The sequence below is a fragment of the Microchirus variegatus genome (genome assembly GCF_963457635.1).
Source record: "Microchirus variegatus genome assembly, chromosome: 22".
NCBI lineage: Eukaryota > Metazoa > Chordata > Actinopteri > Pleuronectiformes > Soleidae > Microchirus > Microchirus variegatus.
The window spans coordinates 3,521,449-3,549,031 of NC_139823.1; the positions used below are offsets into that span (position 1 = coordinate 3,521,449).

Sequence of the window (27,583 nt, forward strand, 5' to 3'; positions counted from 1 at the left end):
GTCTTCCAGCATTTCTTTAAGTGTGATACTTCCTACTCCTTTTTTTAAAACTGTTGGAAAAGCTGTTTTTGCAGCTGGGTTTTCACATTTTTAAAGTTCTGGACATTTCCTCCGTTGCATAATGTAAAAGGGATCAATGTTTACCACATGTAAAGGGACATTTCACACCCATCACTGTGTAAAGGAATAACTGGAAAACTAGAAATTCAACACTTGGTGGGTATGTTTCATTTTCTTCTTGATTTTTCAGGTAATGTTAAATGTTATGTTATTTTTTCCTCACGAGTTGTGTCTCAGTGTAATAATACGGTCTGTGGTAGTGTCAGTAGGACTACTACTGTTGAATAAGCTACTAGTCAAATGCTCAATGTTACAACAACAGTTACACTGTATGGATCATGTTCAATAAATACTTCATGCAGCAGTCTGCTACCACATGTGTTTGTGTATGCATCAGTACAGTGGACACTCTGGCTGCTCCAACATGGAAAAGAGAAATCAGCGTTACTGTGGAAACAATTGTTTTGCATACTGAATGACAAATTTAGACGGAATATTTTAATAAATTCCTTCTTCCTTGTTTGATGAAAAAACACTAAAAAGTAGAATTTAAAGCTCCACTGCAGAACTTCTATAGCCCCTGTGGACGTAATTACCAAAACACTCTCCACATCTCTCCTCTCTCCACCACTCTTCAGTCACACACACACACCTCTTTGCCTTCAGCTGTGCAACACATTATTTTTGTTTCACAAATGCATCCAGGAAACCTGGAGCTACGTGGTGCAGGAACAGCAGCTTTGTCACATGCATGCACGTAGTCAAGCAGTTGTTTAGGGAGCGCTTGCTTTTGCAGACCTCACATTTTCACTATCAGACGATAATCACATTCATGAGATGCCAAACTCCAGTCCAGATGAAAACAACAACAAACATCCCATGAAGTGAAAATTAGTTTATTGAAGCCGTATGTACCAAGAAATGTTTCTCCATGTCAGAAGATGTGGAAAACATGATTTTCTTGCAGTCCAACAAGTTGTATTCTACACGTGGTGGAGCCAATGCTTTAGAAGAAAAAAAACAAAACAAAAACACACTCTTCATTCAGCCTCACATTCATACATGAGGAAGATGTGCTCCCGACTCACAAAAGTCCTCGTCATAGGCTCATCTCACCATCTCATGGACCAGCGAGGTGCGTGTTTTGACACAGATCTTCACGGTACCATCTCGGTGACACACAGAGTCAGGGACAGCAGAAGCAGCATTCACTTTGTCCCTAAATTGATTTAGTTCTTGCTTTCCTTCCAGCAAAAAACTGCTTAGCTATTCTACTTAGTAGAAAAATCCTGATAGTATAAAATGAGCGATGATATTTAAGTAAAAAAACGAAGATATGCAGTAAATTGGCACATGTATAAAACATCTTTATACATTTAAAACCTTGTCGCCCATTGAAGCTTAAAAGACAAATATAGTGCTTTTATCTGAACTGTACAATAACGGTTCCTGCAGAGGAGGTGTACAAGGAAACGTGCACGTTATGCTAGCAAAAATATAAAAATGCTTAAAAAGCAGTATACATTTCATTTTATATGTGTGCATTATCCGCAACTATATCATATCATTTTAGCTTCTTTTTTTTTAGTGGTAAAACTGTTAGGAAACCATCTTTGGTCTCATACCCAAATGTTGTGGGGCGTTTTTGACATTGACTTTGATTAAAGTGGTTTAAGTTTTGTTTAACATTTGGGAGAAAAACGATGATGAGAAACGAAACAGGAGCTACAGTAATAACATAACTCACTACTGGCACCTCAGTCAGCCTGGTTGGCATCGACATCATGTGACATGGAAAGCACACGATGCTATCTGTATATATATATATATATAAAAAAAAAAGTCCTTTTAGTTCTGTGTGGTGATGAAATGCTACCATGCTACATGGTTTTAGAGTACAAACATGCTAGCTCAGCAGATAGAGTCAGTACTGACTGGTAATTTCCCACTGCGTCGAATCTCCTTCTCTTTTTTCTCTTTCTGCTTCTCCAGCTTCTCCTGAGCCTTGCGAATGTCCTTCAGCTTTTTCTTGATATTTGAACGGTCGCTTTGACTCGACACACCAAGTGCCTGAAGGAAGAAGTGAACAGATAGGGCACATTTGTGTAAATGTAATGTTATTACATTTACGAACCACACATTTCCAAGAGATAAATTAATCCCAACATTATTTTAAACATGTCATCTCCATGTTATGTTGTGTTTTCAGACCAAGTCTCACATATGAACGATATCAGAGGTACATGACAATGAACCACTCAGACCCAATCACCTCTCGCACTGAACTGGGCTGTTAAAAAGAAGTTTTGAGGTGACCAAAGAGGATTTACACTCCTCCAGTATCTGATTTCTCTGTTATTAAGGTCTCTGTGCATCATTTACACTGCATGGTGCAGAAGTGACCCACATTCTGATCTCTTCCGCCACGTGGAACAAATCAAATAGATAATTGAAGTATGGATTTCATTGAAGTAATGTCATAATAACACCACTTACACGTCTATTTCGGCCGACTAACCATTTCAGGTCAGTTGCCAAACTCCCACCCTGTGGGTTGCCTCCTTAAGTGTTAACCTGTGAATTGGGTCTAAACGTGGCCTTTGACTCTACCTTTGTGTATGAGAACTGCTTTATAAATAAAACTGCCCTGTCATGCTTTGCCTCCTCTTGTCCTTAAGGCCTTTTCCCACCTGGGGCTGCAGAATTGGGATTTGGGCAGGATTTTCTCTGGCTTTTATGACATGTGGCCACAAGGTGGCAGTCAAAGTCTGACCAGGACTAACTACAGTCTAATAAAGTGAGGCCTATTGTATCATGAAAATGGAAATTATACCATCACTATTTTTCATCAAATTAATGAGTCTTCTTTACTTTACCTTCAATTTGTCACTATCCAAATGCAGGAGCTGCAGGCCGTCCACTCCCTTAGCAGTGAATTCAGGTGTGTACTGGTCCATATTCATGCCCATCAACCAGTGACACACCTGTTGGTTGGTCCATTCAGACACGGGCCGATTCTGCCACTGATACTCTTTCCCTGTAGGCACTGGTTCATCATCCAAAGTCTGCAGTGGACACAGAAAACACAAATGAATATGAGAAATAAAAACCACACCATTGCCCAGGGGGGTTAAGTGGGTGAAACCACCGTGTGGACTTTGAGTTTATAATGATTTGCTGTCATGTGCTGCTGTGCTGTAAAGGTTTAAAGAGTAAAAAAAAAACATGATAACAGAGTCAACAGTTGTATTAGTTGATGCTTATAAACAACTGCAAACAGTGAATTGTGTGTGACCGACAGTGTTGTTAATGCAGTTACATAACAGTAGGCTCAACCAAGACAGTGATCATGTTTTCCACTTGATTCATAAATGTCATTTAAAATGATTTCATCTGTGAATGTATTTCCTTCTTCATGGAGAAACTGCTGAAAAAATATATTTACGTTAGAGAGAAGAGAGGTGGATGGCAAATAAATAAGTGAAGCCACCAGCAGCAGCAGCATGTATTCATCAAAATAAAGCTGACGTGTAATGCAAGTTCGACTGGCTGCAGTGTACAAATATCACCAAGACAACGCTGAGAAAACAAGCGTGCAATGAGCAAAGTGTCTACATTCCCAGATGCATGTCACTATGTGTCCATGTGTTTTACTCTACAACACCTACAGAACAGACTATAATATGAACAGCAGACAGGACGAAACACCACTGAGCAGGCAGCAGAGCAGTTCTGTGGCCTGCCTGAAGCACTACTTGTTCTAACAAAGGCAAAAGTACAAACTTCTCATCACAGCTGATTTAGGACAAGCAAAACCAAAAGACTTGTAACACAAACAAAATAACTCTACCGCATTCACACACATGCAACTGTGTTATTCCCTCTCCTGTCATCGCAGCCATTAAAAAGTGGGAGGCTCAAAGAGCATGCTTGAGTGTGTCCCCTTTCAGCCGCATCAAGGCGTCCCGCATGGCTTTTGTGACGGTACAACAAGGAGAGCACTCACCTCACTGGAAGAGAAGATTAAAGTGTGTGAGCGCCCAGACAGATTGGGTTCAGCGACTAACCCAGAGAGGTCTGAACTGGGACTGGCAGCGTTAGAATCATCTATGACTGAAAAACTCTGGAACAAGTGGAAACAAGGAACGCATTTACTAAAGTAACACATGACCAAACAACAACACTTCTACGAGAAGAAAAAAAAAAGTGCAACGCCATAGGTGTGACGGGGTGTAAGGGTAGTGATGTTCCACACAAAGTGGAAGTACTGAGTTTAATGACTTTAAGTGATTGCAGTGGTCAGTAATCCAGAGCGATTAGTGACTTTGATCTTCAACATGTGGGAGAGAAGATCAAGGATCGTCTCTGCAGCACTATATTCAAGGTAAGTACAGCTTAAACCAATCCACCACCAACTACATCAACAGCAACTACACAACTACAACAACTAACAACAAAATCATTATATTTTGCAGTGAAATGGTGAGCTTTGTTTGTCAGAGACAGGCGTGGGTTAAATGAGAAAGAAGGGCTGTTGCACCAACTTCAGGAAAAGCCAGGTTAATTTATGTATTCTGGGAATTAAATTTCAAAATAAAAGTTAGATCCAATATTTGAGTCAGCGTTGTCACATTAAATCTCAGGTTTGCTGGTGCAACAAGTCCCACAAACTATTTCAGCGTTATCCTTTTCTTCTAATGCAAAAGGCTTTTTTTTTCTGAATGTGAAGAAACGGGAAGATTAGACAACATTAGTTTCTTGTAGAAAACCCCACGACAAAACAAACAGTGAATTATTCCCGAGATAAGATAAGGTGAGAGATTACAAATCGCAGAGCTGCATTTGTTAGTACTGCTCTAACAGGTCATCTAAAAATCAAAGGTAAATACAAAAAGTTGTATACTGTACCAAATCTAACGAGCGACTGAATAAAGAGGACCAGGAGAGATTTGTCTGTTTAAAGGAGACATGGTTCAGTCAAACAAATGTCCAGGAAGGGAAGATCTGAAAATAGCTGTCATATTATACACAGCAAAAAACCCAAAAACCATTCTCTCTATAATAACTCAGCTCATATCTTGAACTCATTAAACAGAATCTTGGGAACATAACCCTAACCACAGCCTGTATGACAGTCAGCCAGCCGTATCATTTTTTTTTTTTTTTTTTTGAAAAGTCATTGAAAAGCCACCAATTGCTTTCCCACTGGCTCGCTCTGATGGCCTACATATGGCTCCAGTTTGTGCAGCCTCTGCAGGCTGTAGCTTGTTTGGAGAACAGCAAGTGATGGCACATTGATTGTAAACAGCCTTCTGATATGTGTCTTCTAGTTTTACACATTCTCTGATGCCGGAACTATACTGTGATGATGGAGGATCGGAAATAGCCGTTTTTGCAGCAGTCCAAGTCAGTAGCGGTGACCCCAATGATGTTTACCTACTCAAACGTGGTACGGAAAAACCACATACATATCTTAAAGCTGTGCTGGATACAAGTTCTCTCTATAACCTGGATTTACCTCCATATGACAGAAAGAGAAAGTCCCATACCTTATTCTTGCGATCATGGCTGTGCTCACTGCCGGTCTCGTTTGCAGTGTAAGGCAGGCTGCTGCTAGAAGAGGAGGGTTCCCTGTCCCTCTCCTTGTCTCCAAACCAGGTGAACGGCATACAGGTAGGAATTGTGGTCATTGATTCTGCAGGAGACACGTTTCCTCCAGACTCCTCCAATAACTCCGCTGAGCCCCTGGGAGTAAAAAGAAAACACTATTGTAGACGTGTACTTGTAAGGGTTTAATATAGTGTATGTATATAAGTTTAAACTAGGGCTGTCAAAAGCAACGCGTTAATTGTTGTGATTAATACACGTTTGTTTACTTCAGGTGTGCCCTGACCTCTGACATGAAAGCTGGGAATTATCAGCTGCCAGGTGACTAATATTTGGACATTGACCCTGTTTGGATAACTGTATATTCTCTTTCTCTCTTTTTTCTTTCTTTCTCTCTCTCTCTTGCAGGTGGATTTGTGGTTGTGGTGTTAACACATTTTCTTGTTTCTTGTTGCAAAGGCTCATCCACGCTGAGCCTTTATTTTAAGATGACCTGGTTGGCACTTGATAGACCTGATCTTATAGGCCTGAGTCTCGTTTAAAACGTGTAGTTCTGTGGTTAAACAGAAAGATACAATTAAACAATGGTGTCTGAAACGCACACTGTCCGATTACGCATTAATTTAGTCATTAGAAGAAAAGCAAACTTTTAATCGCAATTTATCAAGATTGCCGAATTACAAAAAGTGAGATTAATTTGTTCTAATTTTTCTATTGAAAGCCCTAGTTTAAAACCTGTATGCAAAGCCGGGAAACTGCCAGGAGTACAAAAGGAGTTATCTAAAATCTCTAAGTGGTAAGGGTGTAATACGAGCTTGCAGGTGACATTTCAAGCAAGACATACGTGATGTGATAAAAGCACAAACATTTTGATTTTAATATCATAGGGAAACTGGTCCACTGTAATATTTATTAAAATAACAAATATTTTTTATAAATCTAAATATATATTTTTATAATATTTACAAAATAACAAATACTGAAACAATTGCTGTTTTTGTATTTGTTGAGTTTATTGGTGCACAGGAGCCTTTTTGTTTTCCACTGAGGAAGTAATACTGTTTCTGTTTATCATATAGTAACACATGAATCTCCCATTTATATAAAGCACCTTCACAGCACTTAATAAAACAAACTGAACTGAGTCAAATCTTCTTATTATTTATTTTAAGTTATACGGTACCTGCTGTCCAAAGATGCTCTCATCGCCTCCTTTTCATGTTTTTTTCCTTTCCCACCAGACTTCCGAAGGCCACTGTTTTGATCATCATTAACGTTCGTGCAGTTAGTACACAATGGTGGGAACAATGTGAAAACAAAATAATTGGTTTCTGTGGAGACCTACCCGAAGTCTGGAAACCGTCTTTTTGCTTTTCCTGCTGGTGAAGGTTCATTTAAGTCATCTGGAATAAAACCCACAATAATCAGTATCAGTAGCAATGTAAACAAAAAAACCTTGTTATTGCAGATTTTGTGTTTGAGTTTCTAGTACCTTTTGTCTCTTTGCTCTTTCCTTTGGACTCTCTCTTCTTGACGTTGCGCATGAATCCGGAGGGGGAATGTGGTGAGGAAGCCTCTTTTGGAGGAGACATAGAAGGACTTCCACTGCTTTCAATGCTGTCGCCCTGTGATGGTGACAGAGACGGACTGCTGTAGAGCTCCACCTTACTTCCGGATCCATCTCTGGCTTCACTTGGCTTATCTCTCTGTTCACTCCCAGGATAGCAGACGGTCACTGGGAGGGCCAGGCTCTCCTGGATAGAACTCCTCCTCCTCCTGGGTGGTTCCTGTTCCTCCTGCTCGTCCTCTTCTTCAGTTTCCTGTGCAGACAAAGATAATTATTTCCAAAGACAATGCAAGGAAGAGGGTATAAAAGCTAAATATATTTAGCACATTTAAGTTGTTTGCCACCATAGTTTTGAGAGTGAATATGTCATGATGGTAGTTCAAGCTTCATGTTGCATTTGGTGTCCGACTGTTTTATTTAAACCATATACCCCTACAGTATAAGACATTGATTTTAACCCTTTGTTGCAGACAGGATTTGTGATGTCTATAAAATTCCAAAACTATGGACTGGTGATCTGTCCCGGGTGCCCTGTCAGCTGAGACAGGGCACCCCCCACGACCCTCTTGTGGGGGATAAAGCGGTAAAAGGCGGATGGATGACACCGGAAAGCAGAGAGATAGTGCTTTGTGTGCCCATGTACTTGTCATTATGGTAGCCCTCAGGACAGATACAATTCTTGGAAAAAAGTTATCTTGGAAAAAGGGGGCAGAAGCACTCGCTCCTTGAATATTTTTTGACAATTCTACAGCCATAAAATCGAAATAAATCCAGGCGGCTGGATTATCATAATGGTCATACGATGGTTAACTCCTCTGTAAGCAATGTCATCTTATGAGACAATTTCCTGACTGACCTGAGAGTGACTTGAAGCCCCTGCAAAGTTGTCCTTCAGTTTGGTCCGTGATGGAGGCTGACGCTTGGCTTTCTGAGCCAGTAAGCCTTTAGCTCTGAGAGCACTGGTGTCCAAACGTTCAGTTTCCGGGACCAACTCCCCCCAGTTCTGTTCTACAATAGAAGAGAGAAAAATGCACACCAAATAACTCACATACACTGTAACACTGAGTTAATTATTTATCATTGAGTTGACGGTGTGTATTTGTGAATGGCGGGTAGATCACACAAATGTGATATAACTCATTCAGATAAGTCTTAGTACCTAGCAGTGAGTCAACAGACTGTGTGTTGGTGAACGAGCCTTGGCTGCTGAGTCTCTCCTCAGCAGCAGAGTCCTGACCACTCTGATGCTCTGCACCCAAGGTTCCTCTGGACTCCAGCACGGCTATCTGTGGACAGATAAACAACACCTTAACATTAGTGTCTCAAGAAGTATTGTCATGGTGCAGAAGCACTGTTCTTCTGAGCCAGGCTCTTACCCTGTTCTGTAAGGTCTCCAGCTGCTCCTTGTACCACTTGTCTTTTTCATCTAAATTCTTCTTCAGCTCCTCCTCTTTCTTCACAAAGTCTATCTCTCTGGGGAAGAAACAAGGAAATACGGTTTCCCATCAGCTCTTTTATGCGATTATCCCCAAACCACTTTTTTTCCACTGCCATATATTCTCCTTACTAAATCACAAGATATAAAATCTAAGTTTAGCCTTGGTTTAATGACATAATTTGTAGTATAAATAGACACATGCTGTACATCAGCACCATATCAAGACAATGAGAAAAAGATATATGTTTCATGCATTTCAAATTATTCCAGTGCTGAAACATGCTGCCACTGCTTGTCCTGCTACCAGCAATGACCTCTTTGTTTTAAGTGGAAAAGACTGATATGATAAAAGACTACCACAAGTTGGATTATCACACAAATCACAAGTATACATGTTGTCATGTAGTTGTGACACTTCCTTTTCCAAAGTCTCTGCTACCCTGATACAAGAAAGGTGCGTGGAATTTAATCTGTGCTGTTCAAAACACTTAACAATTTAACAGCCTTGTGTCTGTGTAGTTATAAAAATAATGTCATAATTCGGGGGGGAAATAAACAATGATGAAAATGATCTATCAAAGTTGTTAATAGCTTTCGTGATCATTCTGAAAAGATAATAATAATAATAATAATGACATGGATAATATCCATGTCATTATCTTTCTGCACCTCATCTCTTTTTAAAAAAACAACAACAAAATTTGATATTAACTCTACTCAAACTTCAGGACGCACACTGACAACATGACCAAGTATTAGTGTCTTTAAACTAGAGTGACATTTTGAGTAACTCACTTCTGCTGGTAATCCTTGAGCAGTTTCTTGGCCTTGTTGTACTTCTTGTCCAGGATCTCATACTGAGACTGAGTCTCAGTTAATTGTTCATTCACATTCTTACACAGAGCCTGGGCCTCCAGCCAGTGACTCTCCAGCTTCACGATTTTGTCAGTGCTATCCTCGATCTTTTGCTCCAGTGCAGACTCCCTGGCTTCAAACAAAGATCTGTCCTCCTCCGATGCCCTGAGCTGTACAGAGATGACATATTAACAGTGGTAACAGATTAAATTTAGATAAACAGATGGCCTAAAACAGCCCAGGATTTCTTGTACACCAACCAATTTGTGGCACGCCGCCACAGAATCAACAGTGACTGCCACAAATTGACTGACTGCTGATTGGTCTGCCCGTCCTCTCCACACACAAGTGCATGCAGCAAATGTCAAACGATAATGAGATGCGGCACAGTGAAGACAGTCGTCGATAGACTACACGGTAACAGTGTGATACGTATGTGATACATACACCATAAGTATAATAATACCTATAGTATATGTATAATCGTATACCAAGTACAAAACAGCCAGGATTTCTGTATAACCACAGCTTGGTAGCACCCCTCTCTATAAACACAGGCACAGCACTCTCTCACTCCCCGTTAATTATCTAACCAGCAAAATCACCCATTTAGTGTGTGTGCCGCAGGTGCGCGCCAGTGGAAGTGTTCACCAAATTTCTGGCCTGTCTGTGGGAAACACTGCAACGTGCTGTTATTTATTGTATTGAACAGTGATTATTAGAACCAGTTTGACTGTTTATTGAATGTTAAACAATTTTCTTTAAATCTCATTGGCTGCCAATGACGTCTATAGACGTCAATTCAAATACAACCGTTCACTGCTAATGACGTCTGATGAAAGAACAGAGTCCACTCTTTCTGTTGGTAGTTTCAGTGTTTACATCATGACATAGTCATAGAACGCACTGTGTTGTGGGTCTTGGAAAATCCGTTAAAAACACTTGGCAGTTCTGTGCTGAAAATGGCTGGCTCATTCATGTCTTTCTACCTTGTTTTAATATATAACAACACTATTAATGAGTACTAACAACATGGTTTATTTATTTTGCTTGTATGTTGAATATCGCAGAAAAAATATTTAATTTCCATCTTACCTTTTCCTTTAGTTTATTTATTTCAGCTGTGGCAATGCTTTGCTTGAGCTGCATCTATGGGGAAAAAAGAAAACATTTCTTTTAGTGAATCTTTGTGGTATCAATACTGAAACTTTTATTACATTTTGAAAAACTGATATATTGAAAAACTGATATTTATGGTGAGAGTGATACCTCCTTGAACTTGAGGCCCATCTGAGAGCTGTCCATGTTAGCTGGCATAAACAAAGCCTCTGAATCAGGCAGGTCAAACACCTCTACGTTTCGCCCTGGGGAGAAATTGGAGCCCAAAATCCTTTCATCCTCTCCATCCTGGTCCTCATAGCGCTCCTCCTGAAATGTGACATCACACATGGCATCATGTATGGCAAACATCAACACACCCTTCATGCCTCAGGAGCACACTCTGCATGTGTCAACAACACTCCCAGTGGCACAGTTTGCCATGGTCTGGAGAGAATATTTTAAAACACGACATCCTAACCAAAAACCAGTCAGCTGGGGCAATGTGGGAATTTGAAACATGCGAACATCATTCTCATTGTTTCACAAGACTATAAATACATAACATATACATACTTTTGCATAACCACATAACCAGTAATACAATGTCCATTGCTCAATGTAAGTTCAGAATTTATTCTCCGTTTGCTTCAGTCAATCTTAGATACACAGTCAAACCAAATTTGTACAGTTACTCATTTTGTGGACAGAAGCAACGGGATGAATGCAGAGGTAAACATTAGCACTTTGTGTCTTCGAATGGACAATATTTTTTCAGAACTTTTCTGCATGAAGAAGTTGAATATTCTTCACTGACCAAGTTAATCACCTGATCTCAATCAGACTGAGCTGCACTTTTCTTGCTGAAGAACTGAGTGAAGGCACAAATACCCCACAACAACCAACAATAGAAAGTGGCAAAATGTGTCCAGTAGGTATTAAAACGTCAAAATCCACTTGGCAATACTTTTGGATATGAACGTAAACTTATTCAGGTTATAGCAGAAATGCAGCCCATGAATGTATTGTCCATAATTTCATCTAAAATTAAAAGTGCAGGAGCACACTGAAAGAACAACCATGGTTTACTGTCAAAATACCTGTGGGCTGTATTCACTGCTCAATCTTTTCATCTTCCACAAGATGGTGGCTTGTGGCTATTTGAACTTCACAAAGTAAATATTTCACAACTTGGACAGACAGGGAGCAGTACCAATAAACCTTTTTTCATCACAGCAGAATGGCGACACATGGCTTACTCACAGCCAGCTTCTCATTTACCGACTACTGACTGAGCTAGGTTGGATTGGACTGGGTGTGGTTTAAGGGCTGCTGCAGGATCATTGTAAGTAGTGTTCATGTCAACATCCAGGGAGTAATAACAACTAAGAAAATTGCGTCTCACTAAATCATTAGGACTGGCCTTGGAACCAGACAACTATGTATGCATCACAATTATTGTCAACGCTCAGGCTTTTAGCTTTTAATGATCATCCATTCCTTGACTTCTGCCTACATATTTGTGTTTACATATGTGTAGAAACCACAGCCGATATGGCCTGCGTTCTCAGGATATTATACAAATGCAGGTTCCAAGAGTCAAAACTGAACTGGGCAAAAAGTCTTTTAAATTTTCCGCCCCGTCTACCTGGAACGTTGTGCAGAAGGACTTGAAATTGACACATCTCATAGCTCTGGGGGAATTCAAGTCAATTATAAAAGCCAGAGAAATTAGTCCACTAGGATCTTGTGATTGCACTGTGTTATTATGAAATCCCACTCAATAAAGGAAAATTAATGAAAAATATAACAAGCTCTGGAATCATATAACTACCATTATGAAGTGAACTTGTGAAGTGAAGACATAAACATAGGAGCCTGTTCCATGTTCTCCATCCATTCCTTAACCTTATCCATAACAGGAATACTACATACGCCTGAGCAAAATCGGTCCAGTTAACTCACCTCCTCTGTGGAATGCTCATAGGGATCATCCATGTGTTGCTGCTCCTGCTGATTCTTCTCCTGCTCCAGTGTCTCGCTTATGAGGCGTGCAACCTCGCTCTGTGTCCCTGGCTTCTCTCGTCCAATCATGAACCTGTTTTTAAGAGTGTAATCAAATATTTCTCATATTAACTCCGCAGCTGCATGTGTCATGTAGCCTCTTTCGTGCACCCATCATAAATCATTAATGCAACAACACTTAATGTCCCCTGGGCTTGGAGCTGACCTCACTGTGCCTTTGGTGTTCTTCAGGACTGTTGCAGCAAATAGTTGGGTAACACCCACTAGACTGATACCATCCACCTCCACTATCTGGTCATTCACCTGTATGCTAAAAAGATAGAAGATAATGATTAAACAGACGTTTTCCTCTCAGCATTTCCTCCACATTCAGCACGGTAGTGATGATACAAAAATATAATAGCATAATACAGTAGTACAATAGAGACAATACATCATTACATTGCATAGTGTGTATGCCATTTGTTTTTTGTTGTATACTGTAGAAAATATTAGTAATGTGAGGTTGTGCAAAAGGCAGCTTTTACTCACCGTCCGTCTTTCTCAGCCGCTCCTTGCTCTGTAATGGTTTTCACAAAAATGCCAAGCTTCTCCAGACCTTGGTCAGCTCCCACTCCCATTCCTATGATACTGATACCAAGCCCATTGTCTCCTGAAAGCAGAGAATTTATGAAGACGATAAAAGATTGGTTGGAAAAATCTGCATACAGGCCACAAACTATACAATTTGACATTACTAGCTTACATAAACTTTAACAATAATAATAATAATAATACAACAAACAAAACCAAGTTTGTCACCTTTCTCAATCTCCACAGGGAACACATCCATTTTCTCCACTCTCTTCTCCAGCTCATATTCTGCAGAAGCTGCGACTGGGTCCACATCATCGTTTCGTCGATCATACTCCTCATTGGAGAAGGTACTGAAGACCTGAATCGGATGGAAATTCAAGTTCATAATTTCAGTTTGTCATATTATGTCCTAAGCAAAGAGGTAGGCTTCAGACAGGTGAATGCTAGTGAGTATTAGCTGTGATCTTGCAGATAAGCACATTATTTAGACTCTTTGCAGAGAATATGAACAAGGAAATTCCTTGTTTATTCGGCAGTTTTATGGTGAGGGAGAATTACATTCCTACTTTGGACTGTAGCTTGGGAAATTGAGGTGCAAGTGCACAACTGAAGCACACTTTAACAGCTGCTGAAAGAGAGCAGATCATAAAATGGATTGATCTTTATTTATCTAGCTATAGAGCCAATTAAATGAAAGCAAACTTTGGAATGATCTGGTTTTGTGTTAAAAATGTGAGGCTGGTTAAGACAGTAACACACTTCTTTACTAAATGCACCTCCTTAAAATACACGTAGCTGGTGGATAAAAAGAAGTGAGCTATTTGATTAAATAACAACTCTAAACCTGCTTTGACAAGAATGACCTCAAACATTTGTTTTGAGTAACTACACAATGTTCAGGAAGAATTTGAACCATCTTCTTCCTGCGTGACTGATTCAACTCAGCCATGAATTAACAGCAAAGTTATATTCAGGTGAGTTAAAACCACATACCCAAAAATACTAAAAGAAAAACCTAAAAAACAACAGGCATACAGGCCAGGTACTTGTGATTTGCGATATCACTGATTTCCTTTCTGATCCAATTCAAATTCAGGCTACCATGTCTTTGGAAAAAACAAATAAAAAGTAGCGTATTTCAAATGATAACTTCATCATGAATACAAGACATCAGACCACTCTTTCTTGTATATAAGATATATAATAGCATTCTCATGAAATAAAAACAAAAAACTGTAAAGTTGCATGTTAATTGAACAGGTACTGTATATCTCTTTTTGTTTAGCACACATCCTAATCTGGCTCCCCTGAAAATGTTTCAACCTTTCCTCAAATATTTCCTGATTCACATGTTTAGGAACAACAGAATATTTTATAACCACATCAATTAATGTGAATTGAAATATAATGGGATTCCATAGCTTTAAGAATGCAAGGAATACTACCCTAGTTTGAACATTGCTTTCAATCCAGCAACAGTGCTTCACGTCACCAACAGCTCCACATTTTGTGTGGTGAGCTGCGTCTGTCTCGCCCTAGCAGCATCTGTCCCTCGCCTCTCATCATAACCTTGTAGTATTCAGTGGCATGATTGATTCTGAGGGGTTTGAGGTGTTGCCACAGTGCTTCAATCCCACACACATCACATACCGCGTCATTGCTATTTGTAGAACCGAAAAAACTCCACACATGTGGACTGTGTTTGTGTTCAGCCAGCATTAATGTGATCAACTGGGCTGAGCTGAGCGCTGCAGCCACCAGTCGGCCGCATTTCGTAGTTCGCATACGACTATGACAAGTGGAAAAAGGAGTTCATATAGTTCCTTCCCTGATAGCGTAGTTACTTTCCAATGTGTTCGTGTTAATGAAAAACTACACATTTACCCAAATTTCTAAAATGTTGATATTTTAATGAAAATGGATCCCACAATATAAATATAAGTCTGGGATCAGAAGTATCTATATTTCAGCCTCGAGCCATACACCACTAACGGGTGCTGCACCAGTTAAATGGTATCCAGGTTTGCAAACTCCTCACTGAACTTTAACGATCTATGTGTTACTAGGCTTTTGAAACAAACAAATTGTCAGTGACATTTAAGCAGAAGATTAATTCCAAATACTAATACCTAAAGGACTTTTATCACAGTTTTAAGAATCTGTGAACTTTGCAAGCAGGCCACACAAAGCACTGGAAATGTCCTGGAGACTCTTCTCTGTTTGAAATTACAAAGCATACACAGCACATTAGCAGCGTGGAAAGTAGGACACAGCTGGGGAGAAGTGAGCAGTGGATGCAGCAAGGATCAATGTTTAGAGGAGACGAGTGATGTCAGTCCAGCAAAAATAAATGAAATCAGACGCAATGCAAAGAAAAAACATGACTCACTTATTGAATCACTCAATCACCTATGTTCCTCCATGAACACCAAAGTTACTATCATGTAGAAATAGTTTTGTAATCCACTGAAACCACTCCAGGGGTCAAGCTAAAGTGAGCACTTGCTTATTTAACATATAATTGACTGGCAATGACTAGCTGTTATGACACAGTTACTACTATAAAGTCTAGTATGCAGTCCAATACATTTTAAAGTAACCAACATTTTCGTAAATTTACTCAATTAATCTGATTTTCATGGTTTACCCCACCAACAAAAATGCAGTAAATAAGTAAGATAAAGAGGTCTGAGAAAAGCAAAAATGCAGTAGTTCCTGACACAATCAACAAGACATTTAAGCGTTGCAGTATTCCAGATGATGATCAGGGGCTAATCCATGATTATGGGTCAAAACATAAACCCCTGCCTAGTCATTATTAGTCTTAATCTGGGTTGACTCATAGCATGATGTTAGCAACAATGTCGAAAGGTGTCGCTAAGTGAGTCGATAATTTGGCTCAACTGTGCAGATGAGAGGGGAATAATAGTCTGACTGAATAACAGACTTCCTGAATAGACGGAGCAAAAGAGAAGAGTTGGCTGTTAGAGTTCAAACAAGGGGAAAAAGGAGAACATGAGCAATAGGAAAATATGAGCTGCAGGCAAAATAAGAGAAGGAATGGAGTAAGCTTTTTTTATTGAGCTTCATACCATTAAATGCCTTTAACTTTTTAAATAATTGTCTACATGGGAATTAAATAAAAATGTTTGCTTTGGGCCTTACTATGGTAATAAACAGAGAGTTGAACTTTGGAATTCTTGGAACTATCTCAATATCAAGTGTTGAGTAAAAACTTGTTTTTATTCAATTATACTTTATTTTCAGTCAAGCTAGTGAGTTAGTACAGAGCAAGAGTCAGGCCATAGCACGCAAAACAAGATAATATTGACACAGGGGCATCTATATTTGGGTAACAAAAATAAAAGTCCACTTTGAAAGAATGTTGGTAAAATATGTTATAGTGAATATGTCTAATGGATCTCTACTTGCATTCTGGATCTTGATTTGACAAAATCTGAACTTCTAATTGGGCAACTGTTATTTGCTAAATTATTTACTAAATCTCTCTGCACATCGTCTCATCACATCATGTCATTGAATTTTCAGAATCACAAGAGAGGAATATTTCCTGATTAAAAAGGAGTACAACTATAGTATTATTGGAGAGATTTGGTGTCCGGATATATGATGTAATCGCATGAGCATTTACATTCTGGGCAACAGGGTCTGAGGTCTAGATCCTGAAGCATGTCAAGACATGAGAAATTAACCACAAACAATCTCCTCCCTCTGTCTTTGTGTCTCCACACCATGTAGCCTTTGGATGATGCCCAAAACATTGTAGATAGTAAGTTTCCAGAATAACTCACTAGACTCTCCATTCAATTTGTCTTAAATTAAATTACAAGTTCTATTTCTGTTTTTACGACATTGTACCGATATTCACACACTCGCATCCAAGTGGAAACCTGCTGTTATCTTGGAGTGAAGACATACATGTATTAGTATTAATAATAAAATCTCTCATGCCACCTTTGAATAAAATAAATAAACCTAAGTGGGCAAAGAAGCAGACTATGCCCACTGTTATGAGGTCTTGTGCGTCCATCAAACCAAGCTCTTCAAAATCCTATTCTACAATAGAAACTTATTGCTGTAGGTGCGTACTCCATGATACACAAAGGCTTTTTCTCTCCTCTGGTAGTTGCATAAAGGCGAGGCAAGATAATACCTTTCAAATACCCAAGAATCTACTCTAGATATGTTTGTCCTGCTTTTCCATTTTAAACCCATTCTACACTCTATTAATAGGACTGAGAAAGCATATCAACTTCTGAAAAGTTAAAACCGATTCACACAACGGGAGAGGGCAGAAACTTCATTAAGGAAGAAAAATGTTTTTCAGTTCAGACGTAATTAAGGGGGGAAAATGTAGGCTAACAGACCATAGGGAGCACTGCTGGAGCCTGGGCATTAGCACTGGTGTACCTCCCACTCCATACCAATATCTGACTGACACTTTTGCTGCCCTGGACTCCAAAGCCATTTTAACAATGCTCTGTTCTTCGCTAAAACCTTATCACTCAACCACTGTCTTCTTTTCAAGAAAGACAGAAATCAATTATTTTATTAGCCTCTCCCCAAGAAAGCGTTTCACAACCATCTCCAGCAATCACCCTTAACACCAACTTTCCTTTGTTAATCAATAAAGACAGAGTCCAACGATTGACTAAAACCAAAAACACACAACTGTTGATTTAATCAGTCTGTCTGACACCAACGAGAATAAGACCAACAAAGAACTAACAATTTATCTTTGAGATTATGCAGAACAAAGTATTCAGTGTATTTCAGTGCCAGTTTTTGCCCTAAAATTACTAGTGTGGTCAGTGTGGCTGCGTTGTGGGTCAGGCGACTTGTGTCATACTTCGACTGTCCCTCAGAGTTCTAGCTCTCCGCAGTATGTGTGGGCATTGCATTCATCTTTAACTACTGCAGTGCTCTGTCCTATGTGTGCTCACATGTTCACATGCCCACACCCAATTTGAAGCCCTTTCCATCTTTCCCTCACTCCCCTCCCAACAACAGAATACCAATGTGGGAAATGAGTCAGCAGCTGCGAGGAAAAGCAAACCAGAGAAATATCTTGCCAGCGCAAAATGAGGGCTGACCGCTGGATTTGGGAGCTCGTAATGTAAGCGGGCCTTCAGAAAGACAACAAATCAAAACATGCTGCTTGAGTGAACTGAGGAGGAGTGGGGAAGGGGTGCTGGCACAGATCATAGGGTAATTAGGAAAGAAGGCATGGGGCCCAGTTTTTTCGATCCCGTGTAAGTACACCAGGGGGAAAAAACAAAATACTGTATATATCTGGTACTTCCTGTAAGCATACCCCAGAGTTTTCCACACCTCTTAGCTGCCAACCAAACAGCTGACTGTGCAGAATGTCCAGTCGGCTACCTCAAAATGTTAATTTCCAATTTATGATTGGACAAGCTGCAATTTGGTACGCACACATTACAACCATAATTTAGCTTCTAAACAATGATTACAAACAAATGCATGTCTGCATCAGCCTCATCGTCACATGTAAAGCAGCGAGTCCTTTTCAGAGTCTGAGAAATAGAAAACTGAGAAATAAAAACCACAGTATATTACACTGATTGGAGACCTTATTAGACAGGCCGTGTAAAACAAGGGGAAACTGTGCAGTCAATATTAAAAGTCCAATAATTGTGGTTATGTTCACATGCATCACACAGACATTTATGGCCTGAGTACATGATGGAATTAATCATCTTTAATTCAATTGTGCCAATTACAGCACTGCAAACACACGCTCAAACAGACAATAACGTCAAGGCAACAGACCTCTATCATATGATGAAAACGTGGCTGTGGCTCAACCTCAGTCACTTTACAGTTTTTTTATTTCAACTAGGTTTTCTTTCGGTTGAGCAGTTATGCAACAAATCACATGCCCCAAATCATGCTTTAAAAACAGAATGTAGTATATGAAGACTCCACATAATACATTTCACCCATGTTTATGTTACTGTCACAGAGACATCTTATTCTGCCAAATGTTCATTCTTAAATCATACCACCTAATGGTGCAATGGTGTGTGGAGTTAAAGCAACAGAGGGGAAAAAAAGAGAGGAATTTTGCCACCCAAACTTTGTGTGAACTCAAATCAACAGACCCCGTTGGTCTATTAATGAAGAATATTATATTCTATTACCTTTTTAATTATTGTTGATTGTTTCAATGTATGAACTGATGTAATTATCAGTTTCAGGGTCTGAATAATTTGCTATATTAATATATTTGTTGAAAAACACTATTAGAATACACCACGGCCCAAATGTGTGTCGAATGGAGCATGGGCAGTTCATAATCAAAGCGCAGTCATCACCAAAGCTTTGTTCTGCTACAGTCATTAAAGCTTTGTGATCAAAGCTTTGTTTTGTTATACTTTTCCTTTCTTCAAGTGCCAATGATCGTCAGAAACCGCACGCTTTGTCGGTTTACAACCTATTAGTTAGTGTCTATTAAGTAGTGTGTGGAATCAAACTTCGTAAAGACAATTGAGTTGTCCGTCGTACTTTTTCTGGTCACCCTTCCAGAGGGGAAATTATTGAGCTGAGAAAGAGAAGCCAGTACAAATCTGGACAGCAAGTGTATGTATTCCTGCCTTGAAGCATTAATATAAGAGCAGGAGTTTTTAGGAGAGCAGAGTGACAAAATGGAATCGAATTTCCAAAGTAGTGCAAACACAAACGGGTTGAACAGGTTTATGAATGGCCTACAAAAGCTTCTTCTGTCCTGCAATTGGCTGTTCAAATGTTTTAACACATTTACTTTCATCTTTCAGTGAAAACAAACAGTCTGTGCTAAAGTACTGGTTTGTAATCACACAGTGAAACCATTTAATGGAATCACAAGCAACCCAAGAGTCATCATCCCAGGCAAAGTGTTTAATGAACAGCATTGAGCGGACAGCATTAGTATTCCAGTCCATCATGTCAGATAGTCACCCACTAGCCCAGGTGGCTCAAGGGAACAGGGATTCTACAAGAAGAGGGGCCTCTCTGCTGCTGGCTGGATGAGGGTGGAGTCTTGCCAGACACATTCCTCTGGCCAGCAGATGACACATTTCAGATAGGAAATGGAAAGCCTTACACTATGGGATGGGCTGGCCACAGATGCCTGAGTATGCCTCTTTTTGCATTTCACTAATGATATGAAATACAGACTGAACTCTGAGAATAAATGTCCAGCTTATACAAATAATAAGAAACCATCTGGGTTGGCCGAGTGAGCTTTGAGAACTTCTGCAGACATAACACAAGACACACATGACTTTCATGTCAGGTCCCATATTAATGTGCCCATTAGCTACCTGAGATGTGGTGAAATGTACACGAACTAAACAAAAGCAGTGCTGTGGGCACAGGGGAATGCAAATTGACAAAAAGACAGTGACTGATGTGAACAGCTGTCTAATTGTCTTCTCTGCAAACAAAAAAAAAAGACATGCCATACTTTTTCCATTAACAAAGAACTGAAAAATTCTTCACCACAATCTGTGTGTTCGAGGAGGGACAAAGTGTTTACTTGACATACAACTGCTGGTGGCACTTCCTGTGACTCTGAGGGGGTGGGGCAAAACAACAGGCAACAGGTGCAGACCATGGTTTTGGACATTTTCTTTTCTGTCACAATTGACCTTTTCTCCTCCTCTTGACAAACATTCTCCTGCAACATGAGACACAAAACCAACCAGGCGAAATGCACAACAGATCTCATGAAACTACACTAAAAACCAAGTCTTTGTCCCTGAGCAGATCATGCACCTGCAGCTGTGAATGTTAATCATTCACAACAAATGGCTTTTGCCACACTCCAAAGTAAAACTGAATTGCAGCTGATGCAAAGCTATGCATTGCTAAACAAGAAATTAAGTTGAGAAACACGCAAGCCTTACGTTATAGGTCAACTTTTACAGTTCCAGAGAACAAGTCTTCTTACTAGGCAGTCAAGACGTTCAATATTTATACTTCAGTGCTCATACAGCGAGAAAGTATAGCAAACTTATAAACTGACCCACCAGTGATGGGACTGCACTATTTTATCATCCTACTTAAGTGACTGTGTGAATATGTACAGAGAAGAATATTCTTGTAAAGAAAATAAAACACTGTATAGAATATAGAATAACACAACTGTACAATATGCAACTCTGATTTATTTGTTTTGCATCACTGTATGTTGCAGCAGCATTTGTAAACATCCAATATTTGTCTTGAGAAAATACTTTTGCAGTACTGACAGCCTACAAAAAGGCATGTTCATTCAAGTTTCTCTTTCGACCATTGCAAGGGTGATACATGCTGAAAGTGGACATCTCCCTTTTTCATAAAGAGGACCTTTCATCCACACAGCACACCTCCACTGTCAGGAAGACTCGTGTTACAGAGAGAGCTAATCCTGTTGTGAGCCAGAAACACAAAGCCCTTCTTCTCTCAAGAGTTAGCTACAACTCAAGTGTGCAGTGTGGAGAATGACTCTGTGCAAAGGGGAGGCGTCTGTTACTTAGACCACAGGTAGAAATGTCAGCTGATGGACAGCTGAGTGATTTAACTGGCCAACAGACATAACAGGTGCCCACAGCCACAAGGTTTTACTCATGGTAGCATGTAAATACGCCACTGACTTGACATATCTCTCTGATTTCTTTCAAGCCTACTTGACACCAGGTAAAATGGTTAGTTGATGTTTAATTACCTCCACCAGAGAGGTTATGTGTGGGTTTTTGTATGTGTATTCAGAATCATACACTCTACCATCAGATTAATTTCATCCCGATCTGATCCGGATTATGAATTTGGCTGCAATTTAAATTTGGGAAAATCCGGGAAGTACCATTTAATGTTGTCATGCTTATATAAAATAGTAATAACTATAAGAAACTTAAGTTCTATACAGATCCAGAAGATCCAGTCAATCAAAATTTGATGCATGAAAAATGAAACAGAAACTATCAATTGAGATAATGTGCAATGAGCGAACCTTGTGTCAACTATTTCTCTTGACCATTAAGTCTCATCTTTAATACCACAAGCTGAGCTGCTACTGACAGCAAGCGGATTCTAGCATAATTGTTGTGAACTATGAAACTGTGTTTATCTGTGATAAAAGTCCACTTTGGACTGAGGAAGTGCACAGTTGTTTGTGTCCCCTCCACTCCAGGTCAGCTTCTGGTCCCCTCTCCCAGGACCCCCTGCCAGGATGACAGGGATGAGGAGGGGGATCCACACCCTGAGATAACAGCACATTTCTAAGGCCTGGATAAACACTAAACTGTTCACAATCTGTCTGGACTACAGTGGAGTGATTTGTTTCCCCCAACTTAGCAAAAGTTTGATTAGATATGGTGATGGTGGAATATCCACGGCAGATGATTTTACCACCACACCCTTAACATCCCCACTGGCAATGTTTACAACAAATTCTAATTCCAAATATTTTAATGTCATTATTTTGTCAGTAACAAGTGTAGGACCTTGGTCATCAATTAAATTATATTACGACTTTAAATGATAGTAAAATAAGGTTTACAATTTCCTATTAATAAACTTCAAAGCCAACTTTCATATAATCTATACAAAAGATCAAGGATGACTAAAACAAGGGCTGGACAAGAATAAAAAATGTTTTAACTTCTAGACTTTTATTCTAAACTCAAAATAAAAGTGTTATTTTAATCACCACACAGAGGAAAAAAGGAATGTCAAGCACATTCATGAGATTTTTAAAACCAAACTTCTCAACTATGCTGACTGAAACATGTCCTTGGCTCTGTGATAAGTCACTGCCACGGTAATGCCTTTGTAACGTTTAGATTTTTTATCATACGGACAAAATATGGGTACGTCGTGTGGCGTATTTTGTAGGTGGCATTGGCGTGATTGTGGTCTGACACAGTAACCAAAAAACTGCCATACTGGCAAGGTAGTGTGTCCTTTTTAAAAACATTTTTTATTTACAATCGCCTTGCTTTCAGCACTCATTCTCACCTCTTCTCACTCGATGTTCACATGCTGTTGCGAGTGAGACACGGGGAAGAGGACAACGCAACCAAACTTGACTGTTCACCTGACTGCCACTCTACAGGTTGCAAGCACAGTAGCAACTTGGTGACGTGGGAGGGACTGAGTTTTGTTCACGCAACCAAACATGCCGAGTCAATTTTTCTAGCATTTTTTTTGTTTGTTTTTTTCTTAACGAAGTTGAGTGACTTTATCGAACGTCCTATTGAATGTTTTTTTCTATTGATATCGCGAAAGTGTCTGTCGCGATACATATTGTTATCATATTATCGCCCAACCCCAAATAAAACCCCTTAATTCCTCATATCTATGTTGGACAGAGACAAATACCCTATGACAGGAACCACAGTGACTGGGTAAAAACACCAAAATAGTACAGTGACTCAGGGATAACCAAGATTCCTTTCTTCTACTGTACAGTCTAATGTTTCACACGTCTCTGTCTTACTCCTGCCCTCATTCAGCAGTGGCCCCAATATCACATGCTTTCATGCAAACAATGTTTCCAAAAATACAAACAAACAAATGCCACCAAGACATCTACAAAAATCTACCATACCTGCCTCCTATATCACTAAAATTAAACAAAATAGAGTTAAGACTTTCTGATTCTGATTCAATACATGTCTCATGATACAGTGCAGTAGTTGTGACATCAACAAAAAAAACTCTCAGCAGCAAATTAATCAGTCTGCAAGAAAACAACTAGTTCACACATCATTGCTGAGTCAGTGAGACAGTGGTTTGTAATAATAGTCCAGTGCAAGGTGGTGTTTTCTGTGCTTTGGGTGAGCACATTTGTTCAGGTGTAAACAATAAAACAATACAACACAAAATACTCACCACAATTGGTTCAGTCGAGAAATTGATTTTCCTCTTTAAGGGCGGCTCCTCCTCATCTGAAAGACCGGGGGCTTCGTAGTAGTCCTCATACTCTATATACATTTGATCTGCCTCCTCCTCTTCATCTTCGTCCTCTTCTCTAAGGACCTGGTCTACATCCCTGTCATCCACAAAGGCTGCATTCTCAATGCCATACACCACTGGAGAGGCTCGATCCAGTCCTTTCTCTTGCTCCTCCAGCTCACTCTCTTCCTCTGGTACTTCCTCATCTTCCTCAGGATGATCCTCACCATCTTGACTCAAAACTACACCATCATGACTGTCCTGTTTCAGCTCTTCATCCTCGAGGAGTCTTCCTTCACCAAATGTCTCTGCCAACTTATGTGTCTCTTTAGCCACATCTCTTAATGTGACCTGATGAGAAGCGTTACAGTTTTGTACTTCTGGTGCAAAAGTTCTTTTCGGCTCTGTTGGTAAGTCTGCAAGCTTTTGCAACTTCTCTTCTTCAAAAACATTATCTTCAACATTGTCATCCTCGCTCTCTGAAGATTCATTCTGAACAACTACTAGTTCTGCCCGTACCATGCCCACTCCCCTGGAGTCCAATGATGAGTCCTGGCTGGGTGGCTTCTCCCTGGTAGAAATATGTACCATGCGGTCATTGCTCTTGGGTTTTTCAGAGGACAGGGCCCTGTCTGTGTTCTGAAAGCCACTAGCTGAAGAAGGAGGCTGTTTGGCATCCCTTGGGGGTGGACTATGTGGCTTACCATCATCCCCGCCAACAGATGCCCTGCTGAATCCATCACTGGATGACGAGGAACGCTTGTAGCCAGGGCTAATTGGAGTTGTATGTTCTGGTGAAAGGGGTTTGTGAGTGGCATCAGTTGATGGAGAAACAGACTTGTTAGCTACATTAGTAACTGGGATTGTCGGTTTGGGCCCACTATTAGACCCAGAGGTTGACTGTTTGTTAATGGCACTTGCCATTTGGAATGTATTTTTGCTAGTGGTACTACTTACAGGTAAAGAGTTAGTAACTTCTTTGACAGAAGTCGTAGGTTTATGCAAGCTGTTTCTTGTTGGAGAGGTAGGCGGTAAATGTTCAGTGCCAGAGTGGTGTTTAGCAGACACCATCACCCCTTTTGTAGCAGCTGGGCTGCTATCTTCTGAGTCATTCTCCGCCATGTAATTCTCCAACCGCTTGGATATTGGTCCTGCATTCAGTGATGTTCTGGACGCATGCTTTTTCTCACCATCCACCTTCTCATCTGGTCGACAATTAACTGCTGATGTGGTAGTTTGCTCTACTTTGATGGTGGCCTCAGAGGATCCTGAAGCTCTCCGTGTGCTTTTCACCTCATCAGAAGTACTTCCGAAGGACAAACGATTCACTACCCTGTTTGGTGACTGCTTTTCAGTTGTAGGCTGCTCTTTGATGCCCCTTTCAAATAGTTTTCTGGTCACAGAAAACTTTTCTGCCAACGCCACTTTGTCAATCTCAACCTCCTCTCCCTTGGGTGTTTTTTCTAAAGTTTGAGCTTCAGGGCTTGTGGCAGTATTGACTCTGTGAGTGCTGACTGGAAGTTGCTGCTTCGGTGGAGACACATGAGGCACATTAGGCACATCAGACTTTACACTCACTTTAGTTTCTTGGCACTCTTGTTGCTGTCCATCCATCTGCAGGAATATGTTCTTTATCTTATTCACTCTGGTCCCAAAAGGTCTCCCCCTGGAGTCTTCCCGAGTGTCATTGGAGCCATTGGTGTATGATTTGGCATCACCCTCGGATTTTGGCCCATCAAAGGTGCATTTGATGGCATGGAAGTCAGACTTGTATGCATTTCTGTGAGGAGACGCACTCCGCAGGGTCCTCTCGCCTACTTTGCTTTCCGCTTTGATCATTTTTGTTTGTTTACGAGTGCAGCCAGTATTTGAAAAACCAAGTTTTGGGGGGAGACTGTAGATGTTTATTGGTGAATTTCTTTAGCCTCCTCCTTACACAAGTGGTGCCATGGTCAGGGGGGGTAGTCTTTCTGGAACCCTGTTGTTTCAACTACACAGTCACAGTGAAGTCATCTCCAGAGATATATCGGAGCAGTGAGACCTGGTAATTAAAAAAAAGACACCATTATCTCACCAGCTCTATTGGTAGTCAATAAAATAAGAGTAATCTATCATTTATTTCCTTGAAAGGCATCATAATTTAATTTTACCTCCACATAAAATTAGCGTATACAGTGGATAGTTAGGTATCTAGAAATGTTTTTGGGGGTTAAAAACGCAAAAAAATGAACCCACCCTCCAGAGTGGAAATCTTAAAAACGCTCCACTGCCGCGTTCCTGTCAAAAGGGTTGAAAACGCAAAAGTGTGCTCTGAGCTGCTCACGCTGGCTTATCCTCCTGTACGCGTTGACAGTACAGCCAAACAACAACAAACATGTCAGATTATATCCGTCAGTCGGACATTCGAGTTGCCTTAGCTGCTCTGATACCGATCCAGGAGTCATTTCAGCAATTAAGCCGAGTTAATGTTGTGGTTTTCGACTGTGGGCTAATTCGCGCTACTAGTGAGAAGTAGAGGGAAGTTTCAACGCATGCACGCTCCTGGTGTTGTTGTATGACAGTGCTTCACAGTGCCACCTAGCCACCTGGCATGCATACTACATCAAATGTCACTGTGTGCATGCAGATTTCCACCCAAAGACGCTCGTCTCAACGGAATAAAAAGTGGGGACCCACTTTTGCGGTTTGGGTTCAGATCGTTGTCGTGTAAAGTTAGCCTTACTGACCCTAGAACTTTACACAAAACTTTTTATTAAGTTAAGATCTGTAATGTCTGTTAAAAAAGAAATTGTGTAGAACGTGCCTTTTTGTTTACATAGTTACAATGTTGTTGTTTATGTTAAAGACAATGTTGATACTTATAATAGACGCCATATTAGAGGGATTTTGACTACTTAAAGTCGGTTGTTGTGTGTTGTAACGTTTATTGTTGTCATTTAACCTATATTTTACTAGGAAGTCTTAATAAAATTAATAGATTTTGTGTGAGTGAGAGCTAGCCAACTGAAACACACTGAACACCGATTGTTAAATGATCAGAGCTTTCAAATTCCACATAAAAAAACATTGAAGTGAACCTAACTGTGGGTTAGAGGGTTAACGCTGGTTAGCGTGTACAGTCATTTGCATGCATTTCGATAGTAATCTGACTTTTGGCCTTAGCTACGCAACCATTAATCCTGAAAGTAACTTTAACTCACTGTGAACCTCTACTGTACTTAGCCAGCGTTGTGGAAACACTGTTAGTTCAGTAGAGCTACCTTTAAAAGAAAAGCTAGAAAAAAAGAGTTAAAGTCTGCGGGACGACACTTGGAACACCAACCGAGTGCCTCGTCCGAACAATTCATTGTGTTTCAACTACGAGCCGTTGAAAAATGTTGTCAATACTCCGAAGC

The 27,583-nt window shown here is 40.1% G+C and overlaps 1 protein-coding gene across 3 annotated transcripts; it reads right to left on the bottom strand.

Annotated features, from left to right (window-relative positions):
- Window positions 1-999: 999 nt before the first annotated feature.
- On the bottom strand, window positions 1,000-26,130 carry ppp1r9ala (protein phosphatase 1 regulatory subunit 9A-like A). 3 transcript variants are annotated; one of them, XM_083908665.1, is made up of 19 exons: window positions 24,126-26,130; window positions 13,452-13,584; window positions 13,182-13,302; window positions 12,856-12,960; window positions 12,591-12,723; window positions 10,797-10,955; window positions 10,623-10,676; window positions 9,468-9,697; window positions 8,611-8,707; window positions 8,394-8,520; window positions 8,091-8,242; window positions 7,160-7,487; window positions 7,013-7,070; window positions 6,851-6,922; window positions 5,610-5,805; window positions 4,969-5,013; window positions 4,067-4,183; window positions 2,937-3,125; window positions 1,000-2,130 (listed from the first exon to the last, which is right to left on the bottom strand). In XM_083908665.1, exons 1-19 carry the CDS (start codon window positions 26,025-26,027, stop codon window positions 1,972-1,974), a joined length of 4,377 nt encoding a protein of 1,458 aa, XP_083764791.1. In that variant the 5' UTR covers window positions 26,028-26,130; the 3' UTR covers window positions 1,000-1,971. The 3 variants fall into 3 exon arrangements, with proteins under 3 accessions (XP_083764791.1, XP_083764792.1, XP_083764793.1); XM_083908666.1 differs by lacking the exon at window positions 4,969-5,013; XM_083908667.1 differs by lacking the exons at window positions 4,067-4,183; window positions 4,969-5,013.
- Between the last annotated feature and the right edge of the window lie 1,453 nt (window positions 26,131-27,583).

Coding starts and splice junctions, on each gene's coding strand:
- ppp1r9ala (XM_083908665.1), bottom strand. CDS start 26,027: ATGATCAAAGCGGAAAGCAAAGTAGGCGAGAGGACCCTGCGGAGTGCG. Junction 12,961..13,181: donor GCGGCTGAGAAAGACGGACG/GTGAGTAAAAGC, acceptor CTATCTTTTTAG/CATACAGGTGAATGACCAGA. Junction 8,521..8,610: donor TGGAGACCTTACAGAACAGG/GTAAGAGCCTGG, acceptor ATCTGTCCACAG/ATAGCCGTGCTGGAGTCCAG.